Raw genomic sequence first — 13,721 nt, forward strand, 5'->3', positions numbered from 1 at the left:
TTATAGAGCACTGACATACATGATCGTACTTTGTTTTCCTAGCAACTCTGTAGGTTGGACAAGACAAGTATTGCTTATTGTACAGAAGAGAAAACAGGTTCAGATGGGTGAGTAATTTTGCTTAAGATCACACAGTTAGTGTCAGAGCTGGTCCCCAATATGGTCTTCAAGACCCACCACTTCCTCCCAGCAGCAAGCAGAGCATGTCCCAGTAGAAAGTGTGTCTGTGCCCCAGGCAGCCCCACCTGAGGGAGGTCAGACAAGGCTATGGATGTGGGCTCCCACCTCATTCAAATTTGCCAAGTAGCAAAGTCCTCATTCCCTCACATCTCACCTCAGGAATTTCCCTATTGGGATTCCCTTCTCATCTATTTGGCTTTTCTGCCCTTGTGGTCTATGGTACAAGCAAAAAACAAAACAAAACAAAACCTCGAAAAACTATCTCCAACTGGTCACAGGGGAGAGTGCCACCTAGATTCCCAGCTGTGGACTGAAACTGCTAATGAGAAGAAAAAGTAGGGCTGCATCCCCTCAGTGCCCCACCCTGTTATTCCTTCTGCTTAAGGATGGCACCTCAGAGCCTGCCTATGGCCCTTGGTAAGAAATAGGGCTTCTTACCAAAGGAGTCTTTGACTCAGGCTGACCTGAGTTCAAATCCTGACTCAACCACTAAAACTAATCATGAGCTTGCATGGTCTCTAACCCATTAGAGTTTCAATTTATTGAAGTGCAAAATGGGAATCGAACCATCGACTGGAAGAGTAAGAAGTAAAGGAGTTTCAGGCCTAGCATATTGTGGGGTCTTAGTAAGGAATAGGCTACCCCACCCTTCTCCCCACATTCATCTGATTCTGCACACAGAAACCAGGAAATTCCCCATGGTCCCTGATGCCTAAGGGTGTTTGTACTCCACGGAAAATCAATGGATCCCCAAGAGGTCCCAAATGGGACCTGGACTGGAGGATAAGGGCAGCAGAGAGAAATAACCGCAGGAGACTGTAATCACCGCACACGGCAGTGTCTGTTTCTTTTATCTCCAAATGAGAGTTAATTACCATCGCTGTGTGTTTCTGTTAGTCTGAACATTTTTTACTCTGGGGTTAATAACTTCTGTTCTACCTTTAACAAAGACCAAATGGAAGCCTTAAGATTGCAGTAATTGACAAAACAGATTGGGAAAACAGAGAAAATGGCTCCCACTGTAAATGTTAAAGAATAAAATACAATTTTAAAAAGAGTGGAAGAAACCTGATAGCTAATTATGTCTGGATAGGGCACAGCAGTACTATTTTTCCTATTCTCGAAGCGGGCTAGTTCTTTTGCAAGCATAGCACTTAAACATAAGAGAAGCATTTACCCAGTCTCCGCAATGATTTCTGGAGCCACGTATGTTGGGGTGCCACAGACTGTGTACAGGGGGCCGTCTACAATGGTGGCCAGTCCAAAGTCACCCAGCTTCAGTGATTTGCTGCCATCTTGGTGCTCATACACCTAAACCAAAGGTAAAAATCACAATTGTCTGAAAACCAAGAGCTCAAAAGCCCTTTCTTGAAGAAATGAGGAACACTGTGTTTAAATTTAATGTATAGAAGCTAAAAAATAAATTAGGCAATTATGCAAGAATGGATATACATACAAAATAGCTTACTTCCTTTAGATTACTGCAAAACTGGAATCATGGTGAACACCTAGCAAATGGAAATTGATTAAATAAATTATAGTACATTCATACAACGAGAGGTTACATGACCTTAAAATGGCGATATGGGTTTATAGTTATTGAATTATGTTTGGGAAATGAGCAGAGCAATTTTCAGATTGGTTTTTATAAAATGTCCATTAAAGAAAAAAAAGTACATACAAAAAAAAAAAGAAAAAGTCTGAAAGAACACAGTGCCGATGTATCTGTCTCTTGGTGGTAGGATTACAGGTTTTCTTAATCCTTTTGTTTATCTGTCTTTGATGTTGTCTATAATTAAAACTGATTTGCATAATAAAATGAAGTATAGAAAGTCCCTAGTGCAGTGTCTCCGACTTATGAAAATAATCTCTTTGTTTCAATATATTAAGAAAACTTGCCGGGAGCTGTGGCTCACGCCTGTAATCCCAGCACTTTGGGAGGCCAAGGCAGGTGGATCACCTGAGGTCAGGGGTTCAAGACCAGCCTGGCCAATATGGTGAAACCCTGTCTCTACTAAAAATACAAAAATTAGCTGGGCGTGGTGGCGGGCACCTGTAATCTCAGCTACTCAGGAGGCTGAGGCAAGAGAATCACTTGAACCCGGGAGGTGGAGGTTGCAGTGAGCTGAGATCAAGCCATTGCACTCCAGCCTGGGCAACAAGAGCAAAAATCTGTCTGAAAAAAAAAAAAAGAAAGAAACTTTAAAAATGCAATTCTTTAGTAACTAAATACAAAAAAACTATACTTATAGTAAAATACTTTATTTTCAGTGCCTCGTATTTTCAACATGATCTATTTACATTTCTTAATAATTGAAAGAGATATTAACATTTCATTTCACCTGTGGCAATTTGGAAAGATTTATCAGGTGCAGAGTCAGCATCCTGTCCAGGTTTCCCTTATTAAGGCAGTAAAAATCTTCTCTCTTTCACCCAACAAATCAAGAAAAGGATGCATGTGACTGTAGGCAAGTATTTATACTCCTTTAATTCCAGCCACGATCAAAACAAATGGAGCTGCTCTAAAAAGTATCCCAAATAACTTATTTTATTTCAAAGAAAAGATGAAAGGGCGTTCAGAATCCTAATTGAGTCCCCTCTGTTGGAATGAATAAGATTAAGAAAAGAAAACCACAGTAAAAGGCTAGTAATTCCAGCAAGGGCAATCTTCACGAAATGCCTCAAGGAAGCAGCTAAGTTTTCCATGTACATCAAAATACTTGATCCAGCAAGCCGAGGCTTGCATATTCTCCTGTTCTCACTCTGTGATCATCTGTTACTTGCTGCAGTAGTTTGAATCTTTTGCACAGTAAGGCACATCTCCACACATCAGGGGCACCGCTACTGTTCACACGCCACGTCTGCCTTCCTTTGGAAAAAGTAGATTAACTTTGCGTTTCACCGCAACATAAAATGCAGATGTTTGGCCAGCTAAGCTGCAATATCAGCAATGATCACTTGGATCCAACAGTTTTGGCAGAAGCAGGCAGTCAGATCCACCTATCTGAGAGACTGCATCTTTTCTGAGCAGAAAATATTCTTTTACATTTTCTCCACACTCATAGCATGGAGTCTTATTCCCAGGAGCTGTTGATCAGGATCAAGTTTGGGCTGCCCTCTGGCAGGTATCCGAAGATTTGTGAGGTCACCTGTGATTGGGTTGTTAGGGCAAAAACAGCCATATGTCCCTCACAGATGTGGCTTTGCCCAGCTGTCATCTGGGATGGACATTTTCTTCCTAACTTAATGAAGCAGCTGTCCAGCCTTGGTCACTTAGAGTTAAGTTAAAAACTTTGAGGCATCACAGCTGCAAAACACAACATCGGCCCCAGCCTAACTGTTCTTAGGCAAAAGAAAACCCTAAGTTGTAGTCTTACCATGTCAGCCATTCTGGTCATCCAAATGACAAGCAAATGTTTTTCATGAAAAGAAATCTGAGATGGAAACATCTAGTAGATGGTCTAGTTGATTTCCGAGGCAGAGCAGAATTGTTTACTTCCTTAATTCCATTTTGTTAACAATAACCTTTCTAAAATGCAAAATAATCTCCTGCTTTGATGTTCTGCTAGGTCCAAACATTCATTCTGTGTGCTTTGTGAGGTGATGCAGATTGTAATTTATTCAACCCCCTTGATGCAGGAATTTTGTAGCTTTTTTCTTAAACACAGTATCTACACCACCTAACTGTACTCAAAAGTTCGACAAAAGCAGATGTTGGTGGATTCGGTCATAAGTCCCATTTTAGTTCTAAATATGACCTTGTAATTCTCCTACATGTAGGAAAAGTTTTCTTTTCGAACATCTACATTTTAATAGAAATTCCATCTAACATATAGCCATAGACCAATTATATTTAATATGAATGAACAATATAGTTCAAAGTTTCAATAACTAAGAAAAAATCACTAAAAATCTTCCTTAAAATAAAGAAAATGAGTACTAATACAAAATGATTATTAAAAGTAATAAGTCTACGAAAATGAAAACCATTGAAATACATAGAACCATAATTGTGATGTTCTTTTTATTCCCTGTACAATGGTCTTTTAATCACTTGCACAGTGCCCCGCCCCGCTTTTTTTTTTTTTTGGCTTTAAAAACCACATAGTAGGATTTTTGTGAACATAAAGAGGTTCAAGGGATGCTTAGGAGAGAAAATAAGAGCTTAAAGACAAAGGCCAATTCCATGTAATTGAAACCATATCTAGACACAAGTACATTTGAAATGCTGCAAAAAAAATGTTTTTGCAGGTGAATAAATGTCCAGTCCTCTAGTTTGGAATTCTGTTTAACTCACTGTCAGGCAGGGCAGGAAACAAGGTCACTCTGTTTTTTTCTCTGTCAACACTTTGGGAGGAGGATGGAGAAGAATATACTTCAGTGTTTCTTCTCCAGTGGGAGAGCCCTTCCCTCAGTGGTTTAAGAAGCCCTCTCTCAACGGGGACTCTTCATTAGCACCTGCTGCGGCCTGAGCTACGTGCACCCTTACCTCTTACTGAGCCAGTTACACAGGGGCATGACTGAGGCCGTTTGAAAATGTAATTAAACCTTTGTTAAAAAATCACAGATTGCTAAATACACCCATTTAAAGCCTGCACGCGCGCACACACACGCACACACACAGCCTCACAAAACCATCTCCAGAAAGTATTATTCCAAATGGCAGCCATAAATCCACTTTGAACTAAATTTTTAATTAAAAGTTAGAAATCAGAAAGGCTTCTAACAAGTTCACATTGAAAATGCCAAATCCTTGGCTTAGACTGCTCTCTGGATTGACTTGTTACTTGGCGTTCCTCCTTATTCTGACCATCTTTCAGAAAGGGCATGAGCAGGCTGCAAGCGCAGGCTTGGACAGGCTGGTCCAGCTAGTGGAGCTCTGGTGTAAGAACTTTTTGCCATAACTGTATTTTAAAGCCTCTATAAAATGTGACCCACACGTGAAGTGGGAGTACATTAATTGTCAGTCAAGGAGTATTCACAACATGAGGTATGATTTAATGTTCATCCCTGGTCCTTTAAGTACTATAGAGGTTCCCCCACATTTTAAACACTGAAGGGCTATTAAAGGGACAGGGATTAGTGCAAATTACCTAGTATGTAGTGCTTTCACTGTTTTAACTAAGCAATAAAACTGTGTAATTGTACAACACTAATTGAATGCAGCTACACATAATTGTGGGCTGCCATATGTATCCTATTACCATAAAGACTGTCAGTATTTTGTAAGCTACTCTTGTGATCATTGCAGATGGCTACAGTCGGAGAAGTTGTTCTCTAGGGTTTATTATATGGCTATAAAGACATCCTATGATTTGACAGACTAAATGTGTTAAATGGCAACAATTATGAAAAAGGTTCCAATTAAAACCTGAAGGCATATCCAACCAAGAACAGATATAACGAAAGGTCAGGTATGTAGATTTTGGGGCACACTGCTATTTTGCACAGGATTGTTTTTGAAAGGAGGGTTTTATTTTTGTTTCTTTTTTGTTTATTTGGGGTTTTGCATTAGCTGCAACTTACTGAACAGTAGATCTTTAGGCATATGCTTGATTTCCCTTGGATGGGAAACAGAGACCATTTGGAAAAGTTATTTGAAAAAATAAAACATTTAATATATAGTCATAAAATGCAGCCGGTGGCCATAAAATAATATGAAAATTCACAGATAACCTGAACCCAGTCAAAAGGTTTCTGAGATTCCCATAATATGGCACTAAAAGCTGACTAATATAACAGATGTGTTGGAACAAACGTAATTCTCAGTGTTTCTACGAATCCAAGGGTAACCCTGATGAAACACTGGCTAATGAATTATTAGTAACCACTGAAAACTATTTCACAGAGGAGCTCAGTAGGTACTAAAAATTATTTCACCAAATAGAATTGAACAACAGTGGCATGAAATTGACAAAGCCATGAAAAAACGTCAATTTACTTTTTAACATATACGGTATCCCTTTAAAAAGACATTGATTTTCCTCCTGCTACGGTATATGGCCTTTATGATGCTTTCTGAGGAAAATGGCTTAACTTTAAACCTTTAATCTTTCAGAAATGAAATATAACAACATTTAAGCAGGGAGTTATTTTGTAGAATGCATTTTATAGCCCATGTACTTTTGAATTAAATCTCCTGGAAAAACATAATAAAAAAATTTATACCTACATGTAAAATATTTATGAAATCAAAAATTAAATGAAATAATAAAAACAATGAATGCTGTGCAGATGTCAGAAAGGAGTAAGTCAGAAGAGAGGTAATTAAACGAAAAAGTAAAATTGCTCTTCAATATTACACTGGAGATATCTGGGAAGATGAAGCAGTGAACAGAATCTCCAGGAAACCTGATTCTCACCCTCAATTTAAAACAGTCATGAAACTATCTTAAAAGGAGTTCTATGCAGCTGCAGCGAGATACACAAAACATGCACATTCCGGATTCTGTTAGGAATTATACATCCCAGGATTTTGCCAAAACTGTGGGAACTCAATGCCGCTGCAATTTTAAAAAAATGTTATTACATTTCTGTCACACAATTATTATCCAATATGTCATAGTAGGAAAATGATCACTATAGATGAAAAGGAACTAAACTCACCCATAATCTTGACACTCAGAAATAAACACCGTTCATATTTTGGGACATGGACTTCCAGAGCTTTCTTTCTCTCTTTCCTATCCTTCTTTTTCCATTGAACAACATATCCTGAATGTTTTTCCGAAGTGAATCGCATATATCTATACAATTACTCTCAGTGGCTGCGGGATATTCCATATAGCACCATATTAGTAATCCCAACAGTTACTATTACCACTGTCATTTATTGCACACACAGGACATACCAGGCATCGTGATGAAGACTTCATGTGCATTTTGGCCCATTTGATCTTCATAACAGCCCTATTAATTTAGCACTCTTACTCATATTTTGCAGATGAGAAAATTGAGATTCGAAGATGTAAAGTAATTTACCCAGTGTTACACAGCAAATAAGTGGCAGGGCCAGAACTTAAACTCAGATATGTCTGAGTCCAAGAGTCTAACCAGGATGTCCTGCCACTACTGGTGGTCTAACCACCATTGTGCCACTATTTAATTCATCAGTGCCCTGAGATAACTTATCTCCATATATACCGTTTGGGTTTTTTTTCCCCATACTGCAAAACCCTGACATGAACATCCCTCTGGATAGCTACATATCCAGTTTCTTCCTCTTAGGTTACATTTCTAGAGGTAGAATTACTTGGTCACAAGGCACACATGTTATTGAAGGTTTTGGTTATATATTACCAAATTGCCTCTCTGACAGGTTCCACCAAGTGACTCTCCCACCAACACATATGAGATAACTGTTATCCTCTTAACTTTGCCATCATTGTATGTTATTTTTAATTTTTGCTAGTCTGATAAGGCTGTGTCATTTTAGAAAGAAATGAGTGTCATCTCTTAATGACAGCAGAAAGGAGCAGTGAATTAGACAAACACAGACCCACCAAGGTGACACAAGGTGAAAATCAATGTCTTCTTAAAGGGATACCTTTTCCTTCCTGTCCTCATCTCCCTGATGAAATCACAGGTCTTTGAACAAGAGGCCCAGTAAACACTTAGTACAGTAACTGGCCAATTACGGTACTAAATAATGCTTTGGGAAAATGTTGTGTCTTCTATTTTCCCTCAACTTCCATGCAAATTCAGAGAGTAGAATTTTTTTTCTAAACACCCCCAAAAAAAGGATCGTTCAGTTTCTGCCCGGACACTTACAATGACTACAAGCTACCAGTAATAAAGGACATTTAAATTTCAAAGAAATTAGATTATTAAAAAGTTTTTCTAAAGTTAACCCTAAATCTCTTGCCCACTAATATCTTCTCTTTAATTTTAGTTCCATGCTGTCATATACAGTACAAGAAAGTTATCCCGTCTTCCATGTGGCAGCCTTTCCTATATTTGATGAGAATCACCATGCCCCAAGTGGTACATCCCTTCTCTGGGTCAACCCCAGGCCCAGACAGAATGTGTTCAGAGTATTACCATAAGGGGTAACATGGTAAGCCACACCAAGGACTCTCCTGACTCTTTCAGGGAAAGAAGTCTAAGGGCATATGAATATTTTTAGCAGGCTTGTCATACTGAGACTCACACTGAACGAACAGCTTTCTCCAGGTCAACTAATAGCCTTTTGACCGGCAGTCAGGCCAAGTATTCCATTACTGTTTCTGAAATTGACAATAACACAACTACATCAAAACTAACTTAGTCTCTAGGGATTTATGTTTATCTCTTGTTTAATTTCTTCTTACCAGTTTTGGACCTTTATAGAGCCAAAAATATTTTTGGATTTCACTTCTGTCATTGGTATAATTCATCTTCATTTGAAGTCACTGGTAATGATGAATAGGGCAGGATTGGGGCCAGACTCACAGAAGATCACTGGCTCCCTTCCTTTGGGTAACCTCCAATCCATTAGTCAATACACTCTGAGGGCTCAAGTTCTGTGTTTTTGTCCATGACCTCTAGACCCATTCTCTCTGTGGCACTCATCTTGTCCACCAGTGCAGTTAGCTATCTTATCACCAAATGGATTTATTTGGGGAATTAAGAGTCATGGGATTAAGGTGAAGGAAATATGTTATCTTGTGAGCATGGAATTGAAAACTAGGAAGAGCTGGAGCACAACCTGTCATCGTCACTTGGGTGGAACAGGACTAGCTTATTGCTAGATATAATCCACTGCGTGAAAACAAGGACCATGAGTTGCACATGTCATTTTGATGGGCAGCTGGGAGCAGGCACAAACACTTGAACACAGAGTTTCTAGCCAAGGAGAGGCAGTTTTTCTCCTACAGGGTCTTGGGGACTTTGGGAGGGAAAAGATTTTTGAATGTTTATATTTGAAGAAAACGACTATGTTTGTTTCTGGAATCTAATAAAAACGAGTGATGTGAGTTATAGTTTTGTTAGTAAAGATTTAATTTTCATAAGGAGGAGGCATCTGTGTACACATTTTTGAAAGACCTGCCCAGGTCCCTGAAAGAAACACAAGCTGCTACTGATGGTTTTTATTGCTAAGGGTACAAGCTTGCCATCTAGTGGTGACTTGTGTAAACTGAAGGTATTAATTTTTTTTTTTTTTTAATTAAGCAAAAAGTTCCTTTAGTCATGAACTATCATGGCATGCATACACACATACATATACACATACACACATACACGCATACATACACAGTGGTCCCATGCCTAAGCCCATCTGGAGAAGCATCATACTTTCTCCCACTGCTCAGTGAAGTTTACACTGAGGCCAGTGTGAGAACTCCATCTAACAGGCCAGTTGGGAATGTTTTGGGCTTGCCAGGCAGCTCTGTCCTCTGTTCATAGAAGTATCACTCATTCACTCACTCACTCCGCTCATCCACTCTGACGTCCACCTGTCCATACAATTATTAAGTACCAGGCACGACAACCAGTAAAGCAACAAGAACCATATAAAATCATGGGCATGATCAATTTGGGGGGAAAAACTTTAGTTAAATACAATAATAAATTTATAAGGGGTATTTTTTATTGGGTCAGTGCCCGGTTTTCACCTAAAATGTGGCTGAAAACATCCCTGTAAGTCAAATCATATTTTCTCATCAAAATACTTTAACCCAACCAAACACTAGAGTTAAATAAATCATTCATACAATCAATACAGATCCTTAAGACCAGGCTACATTTTTATGCTGTTCTGTAAGAATTAAAAATAAAAAACGCTAAAAGTTCTAATACACAATTATACTGCGTACAATGAAATCTATAGCTGAATTAGATATGTATTAAAAATACTTTGCTAGTTATAACAAATATTAATCTAACACTTAGCTAACAAAAATCTTGTTGTCAGTCTTACAATTTAGAAGGCCTTTTATAACGTAGTAAAACAAAGTATGCTGTGAGGTCTTTTTATGTATTTGATAAGTTTCCCTATAATAAGTAAATGGATTCCAAATCTTTATATTAACTTCATTATAACATTTTCAAAAAATAGTCTATAGCTTTACATTTTGCCATGAGGTGGCAAATCCATGCATGGGTGAATAATAAAATTTCTAAAGCAATATCAAAAAAAAAAAGGGTTAAAAAGTGATTTTCACTACATATATTATCGTTAGGCAGTTTTATTTTAAGGAATACTTTAATTTCATTTTTAATTACAAAGAAAGGGGAAATTTTCAAAAGGAAATTAATAGTTATGTTATCTTCATCAAATCCCCTTAAAGATAAAGGCTTGAAGGAGGTACCTTCCTCAAGGTCATAAGACCAGGCAGTGGGAGAGTGAACCGCTTGGTTTTGAACTTTTGTCCATCTGACTATAAATCCTGGGTGTGTGAGGGTCTACCTTCTGTGATGGTTCTCTTATTTCCACAACTCTCAATAGAATGTGAAATCAACAGTGGTCTCATGTGCAATTAGTGACATCATCCTAGTTTTGTTAAACCAGGACAGAATAAGTTGTGTTAAGTTTTGCTAAACTTATTTGAACTATTTTATCCTATAATAGATTTATCCCTGCAAAATTCACCAACCCCTAATCCCTACCATCAGAAATCACTGTAAAAGAGCATAAAATCTAGTTAGTTTTTCATATAGATATTTTAAAACTACATTATAAATGACTGCAACTGTTTCTCTATATAGTTCAGCTTCTTAAATTAGAAGAGAAGGGAAAAAGAAAGGAGAGAACATTTTTTTTCTTTTGCGGTAATTTAAAGTAAAATATATTTGAATGAGCATAATACATTAGAAGTATCACATAAACTGTAATTTTAGTAAAAGTGCACTCCAATGTAATCACTTATGGCATTTACAGAAATAGATAACACTTCAGCGAGGAGTAAGTGAACAATGGGTACACAAAACTGAGCAGCAAAAGCAAAAAGGAAAGAAAATGAAACTTTAATTTTCAGTCGCTGAAGTTTGGGAGCTTAGAGAAGTTTTTAAACAAAAGCCCAGTTGTAAGTTCATTCCCATGAGACAATCCTACATAATTCAAGACACAGGAAAAATGAGTGCAGATGAGAGAAAATTGCTGCAGTTGATGGAGGCAACTATGCAGAAGAGAATGTTTAGGCTACTGTGAAGATGAGGAATTTAAGGTGCAATTAAGTCAGGGCTCAGTCACTTGACCTCGGCTGCCTTTTATTAGCCAGTAGCTACAAGATTACCAGCATAATTGCAATTAACTAATTGTGTGAATATTTATTTCTTGAATGCTTAGCTGTTCTGCTTCAGCATCAACTTCATGAAGACACGTGTCTCTCTTGTTCCCTGGCACAGTACCTGACACATAGCAAGTACTCAGTTAACCTCTCCTTAATGCAGAGCTTACTGTAGTGTAGTGGTAAGAGCTAAGGCTCTGGAAGTCAGAATTAGGTTGAGACCTTGGCTCTTCTACTTAAGAGCTGTGACAACCGTGGGCAGGTCATTTAACTTCTAGGTACCCATGTTCCTTACCTATGAAATGAGACAGTAATAGAACTTACCCAATGTGGTTGCTGTGAGGACGAAACAAGATAATGACTGTAAAGACGTTAGCACAGGGCCAAGCACATAGATGGTTCTCCATCATGGCGGATCTTACTAGCTTTTATTTGTGTCATGGGAGTTGGGTGGCTCATCTGCTTTTAGACTTGAGTGTGTATGCGGGTTACCTGGGGGAGGTGGCTGCCTTGTGGATTTCTGCAAGCTGTCATCAGTCACTGGATTCTGATTTGGAAGGGCTGCATCTAGGCCCAGAAATTTGCATTTTTAACAGGCATCTGGGAATAATTTTGATTCAGGGAGTCTTTAGACCACCCTGGAGAAACACTACTTTAGAAAGAGAATCCTCTTTTCCCAGATTTCTGAAGAGACGGGCAAAGTAACAGAACTCATATATTTATACATGATGCTCAGGGGTGGATAATGAAAGTAAAAGAAGAACTAGCATCTTTGGGAAAAGATATATATATAAATATATGTATATATATATATATGCACAGTATATAGAAATGAAATATATTTCATTAAAATTCCAGCCTGAAGAGCCAGCAACATTTATATTACTCCCATATTTCCCAGTGAAGCACCCCATACTTAGTCTGTACCTCCTCTTTTTTTCCTATGTATTCCCCTTAATAACTGGGTGAGGAAGGACCCCCATTTGCTTTTGTGGAGATCTCTCAAGGTTTCCCCAGAGATGTAGAGTACATGAAAAGCAAACCAAATAGTGTAACCTTGGGGGAAGGATGTCTCCGTTTTTAAAAATTAGTCTTTTTCAAAATTGTTTTTATGCTAAGGGGCTAGAGTCTTAAAAACCAATTATAATTTTTTTTTCTTTTAGGTTTTGGATCATATTATTGAGCTGTAAAGTTGGGAGACTCCAAAAAAGTCTAAAAGGGCTTCCTTTTTTTTTCCCCAAGTAAAAACTTCTTTTTACTTTTCTTTTCTTTCTCTTCTCTCTCTCTTTCTTTCAAGACAGGGTCTCACTCTGTCACCCAGACTGGAGTGCAGTAGTGTGATCACAGCTCACTGCAGCCTTCACTTCCTGGGCTCAAGCGATCCTCCAGCAACCTCAGCCTCCTGAGTAGCTGGGACTACAGGCACACACTACAATGTCCGGCTAATTTAAAAAAAATTTTTTTTTGTAGAGATGGGGGTCTCACTATGTTGCCCCAACTGGCAAGTAAAAACTTTCTAACATAAAAGTGCCTAAGATAAATGACATTTGTGTCTGTGTAACTTGTCGCTATCTTGTCCTAGCCCAAGGTGTTCAATACAGCCCTACCCTTCGCGAGTTCAATTCCCATTCTTGTGCCTGGTTTTTGTTTGCTAATAAATCAGGTGTTCTTAAGTGCGCATTAACTCATCTAGATCAACCTAAAAGGCTAGTTTCCAACTAGATCCTGAAGGCTAACTGGAAATTAACCTTTCAGGTAAATTTTTAAAAAAAGAAAGAAAAGAAAAAAGAAATATTCATATTCCTTCATGAGTGCTTGGAACTCAGGATGCCCTGTAGGTGGAATTCCTCTTACCAGCAGGTTCTCTGGCTTGATATCACGGTGGACGATGTTCAGGCTATGCAGGTATTTGATGGCGCTGGCTAGGTTGTACAGCATCCCACTGGCGTCTCTCTCGGTGTATTTGTTAGTGGAAGTAATGGCATCAAAAAGGTCTCCCCCCTGAGAAGAGAACAGAAGGTGGAGCAGCACATTAACAGACGGGCCAGTGGGGCCACCTGCAGAGGCCACTGACAAACCCCAAAGGACAGGAAGAATGGATGTGGAATCTTTGGGTTCCTAAAGGCTTTTCCTGCTACTTTCCTTTCAAAGGCTCGAAGGCTGAATGGTGATTTCTCCACCCACTACAAAAGCCAGTGGCATTTCCCCCAGAGCTCAAAGAAAGGGGCAGCGTGAGGATTCTCCACCACCAGACACATGGCCATTTCCACAGATCCCAGCTAGGGGACGAGGAGATGCAGCTGGATCTCCAGGGCAGAGGACTGTGACACGTGA

General features: G+C 38.8%; 1 protein-coding gene across 4 annotated transcripts in view; it reads right to left on the bottom strand.

The window, feature by feature from the left end:
- DCLK1 (doublecortin like kinase 1) overlaps positions 1 to 13,721 on the bottom strand; it is a 352,247-nt gene that overhangs the window by 38,197 nt on the left and 300,329 nt on the right. For all 4 annotated transcript variants that reach the window (XM_009426862.5, XM_522657.8, XM_003314115.6 and 1 more), the window contains 2 exons: positions 13,242 to 13,388; positions 1,358 to 1,491 (listed from right to left, as the gene is read on the bottom strand). In XM_009426862.5, coding sequence (XP_009425137.1) covers positions 1,358 to 1,491; positions 13,242 to 13,388 — 281 coding nt within the window. The remainder of the gene's footprint in view (positions 1 to 1,357; positions 1,492 to 13,241; positions 13,389 to 13,721) is intronic.

This window comes from Pan troglodytes, chromosome 14 (assembly GCF_028858775.2).
Source record: "Pan troglodytes isolate AG18354 chromosome 14, NHGRI_mPanTro3-v2.0_pri, whole genome shotgun sequence".
Classification (NCBI taxonomy): Eukaryota; Metazoa; Chordata; class Mammalia; order Primates; family Hominidae; genus Pan; species Pan troglodytes.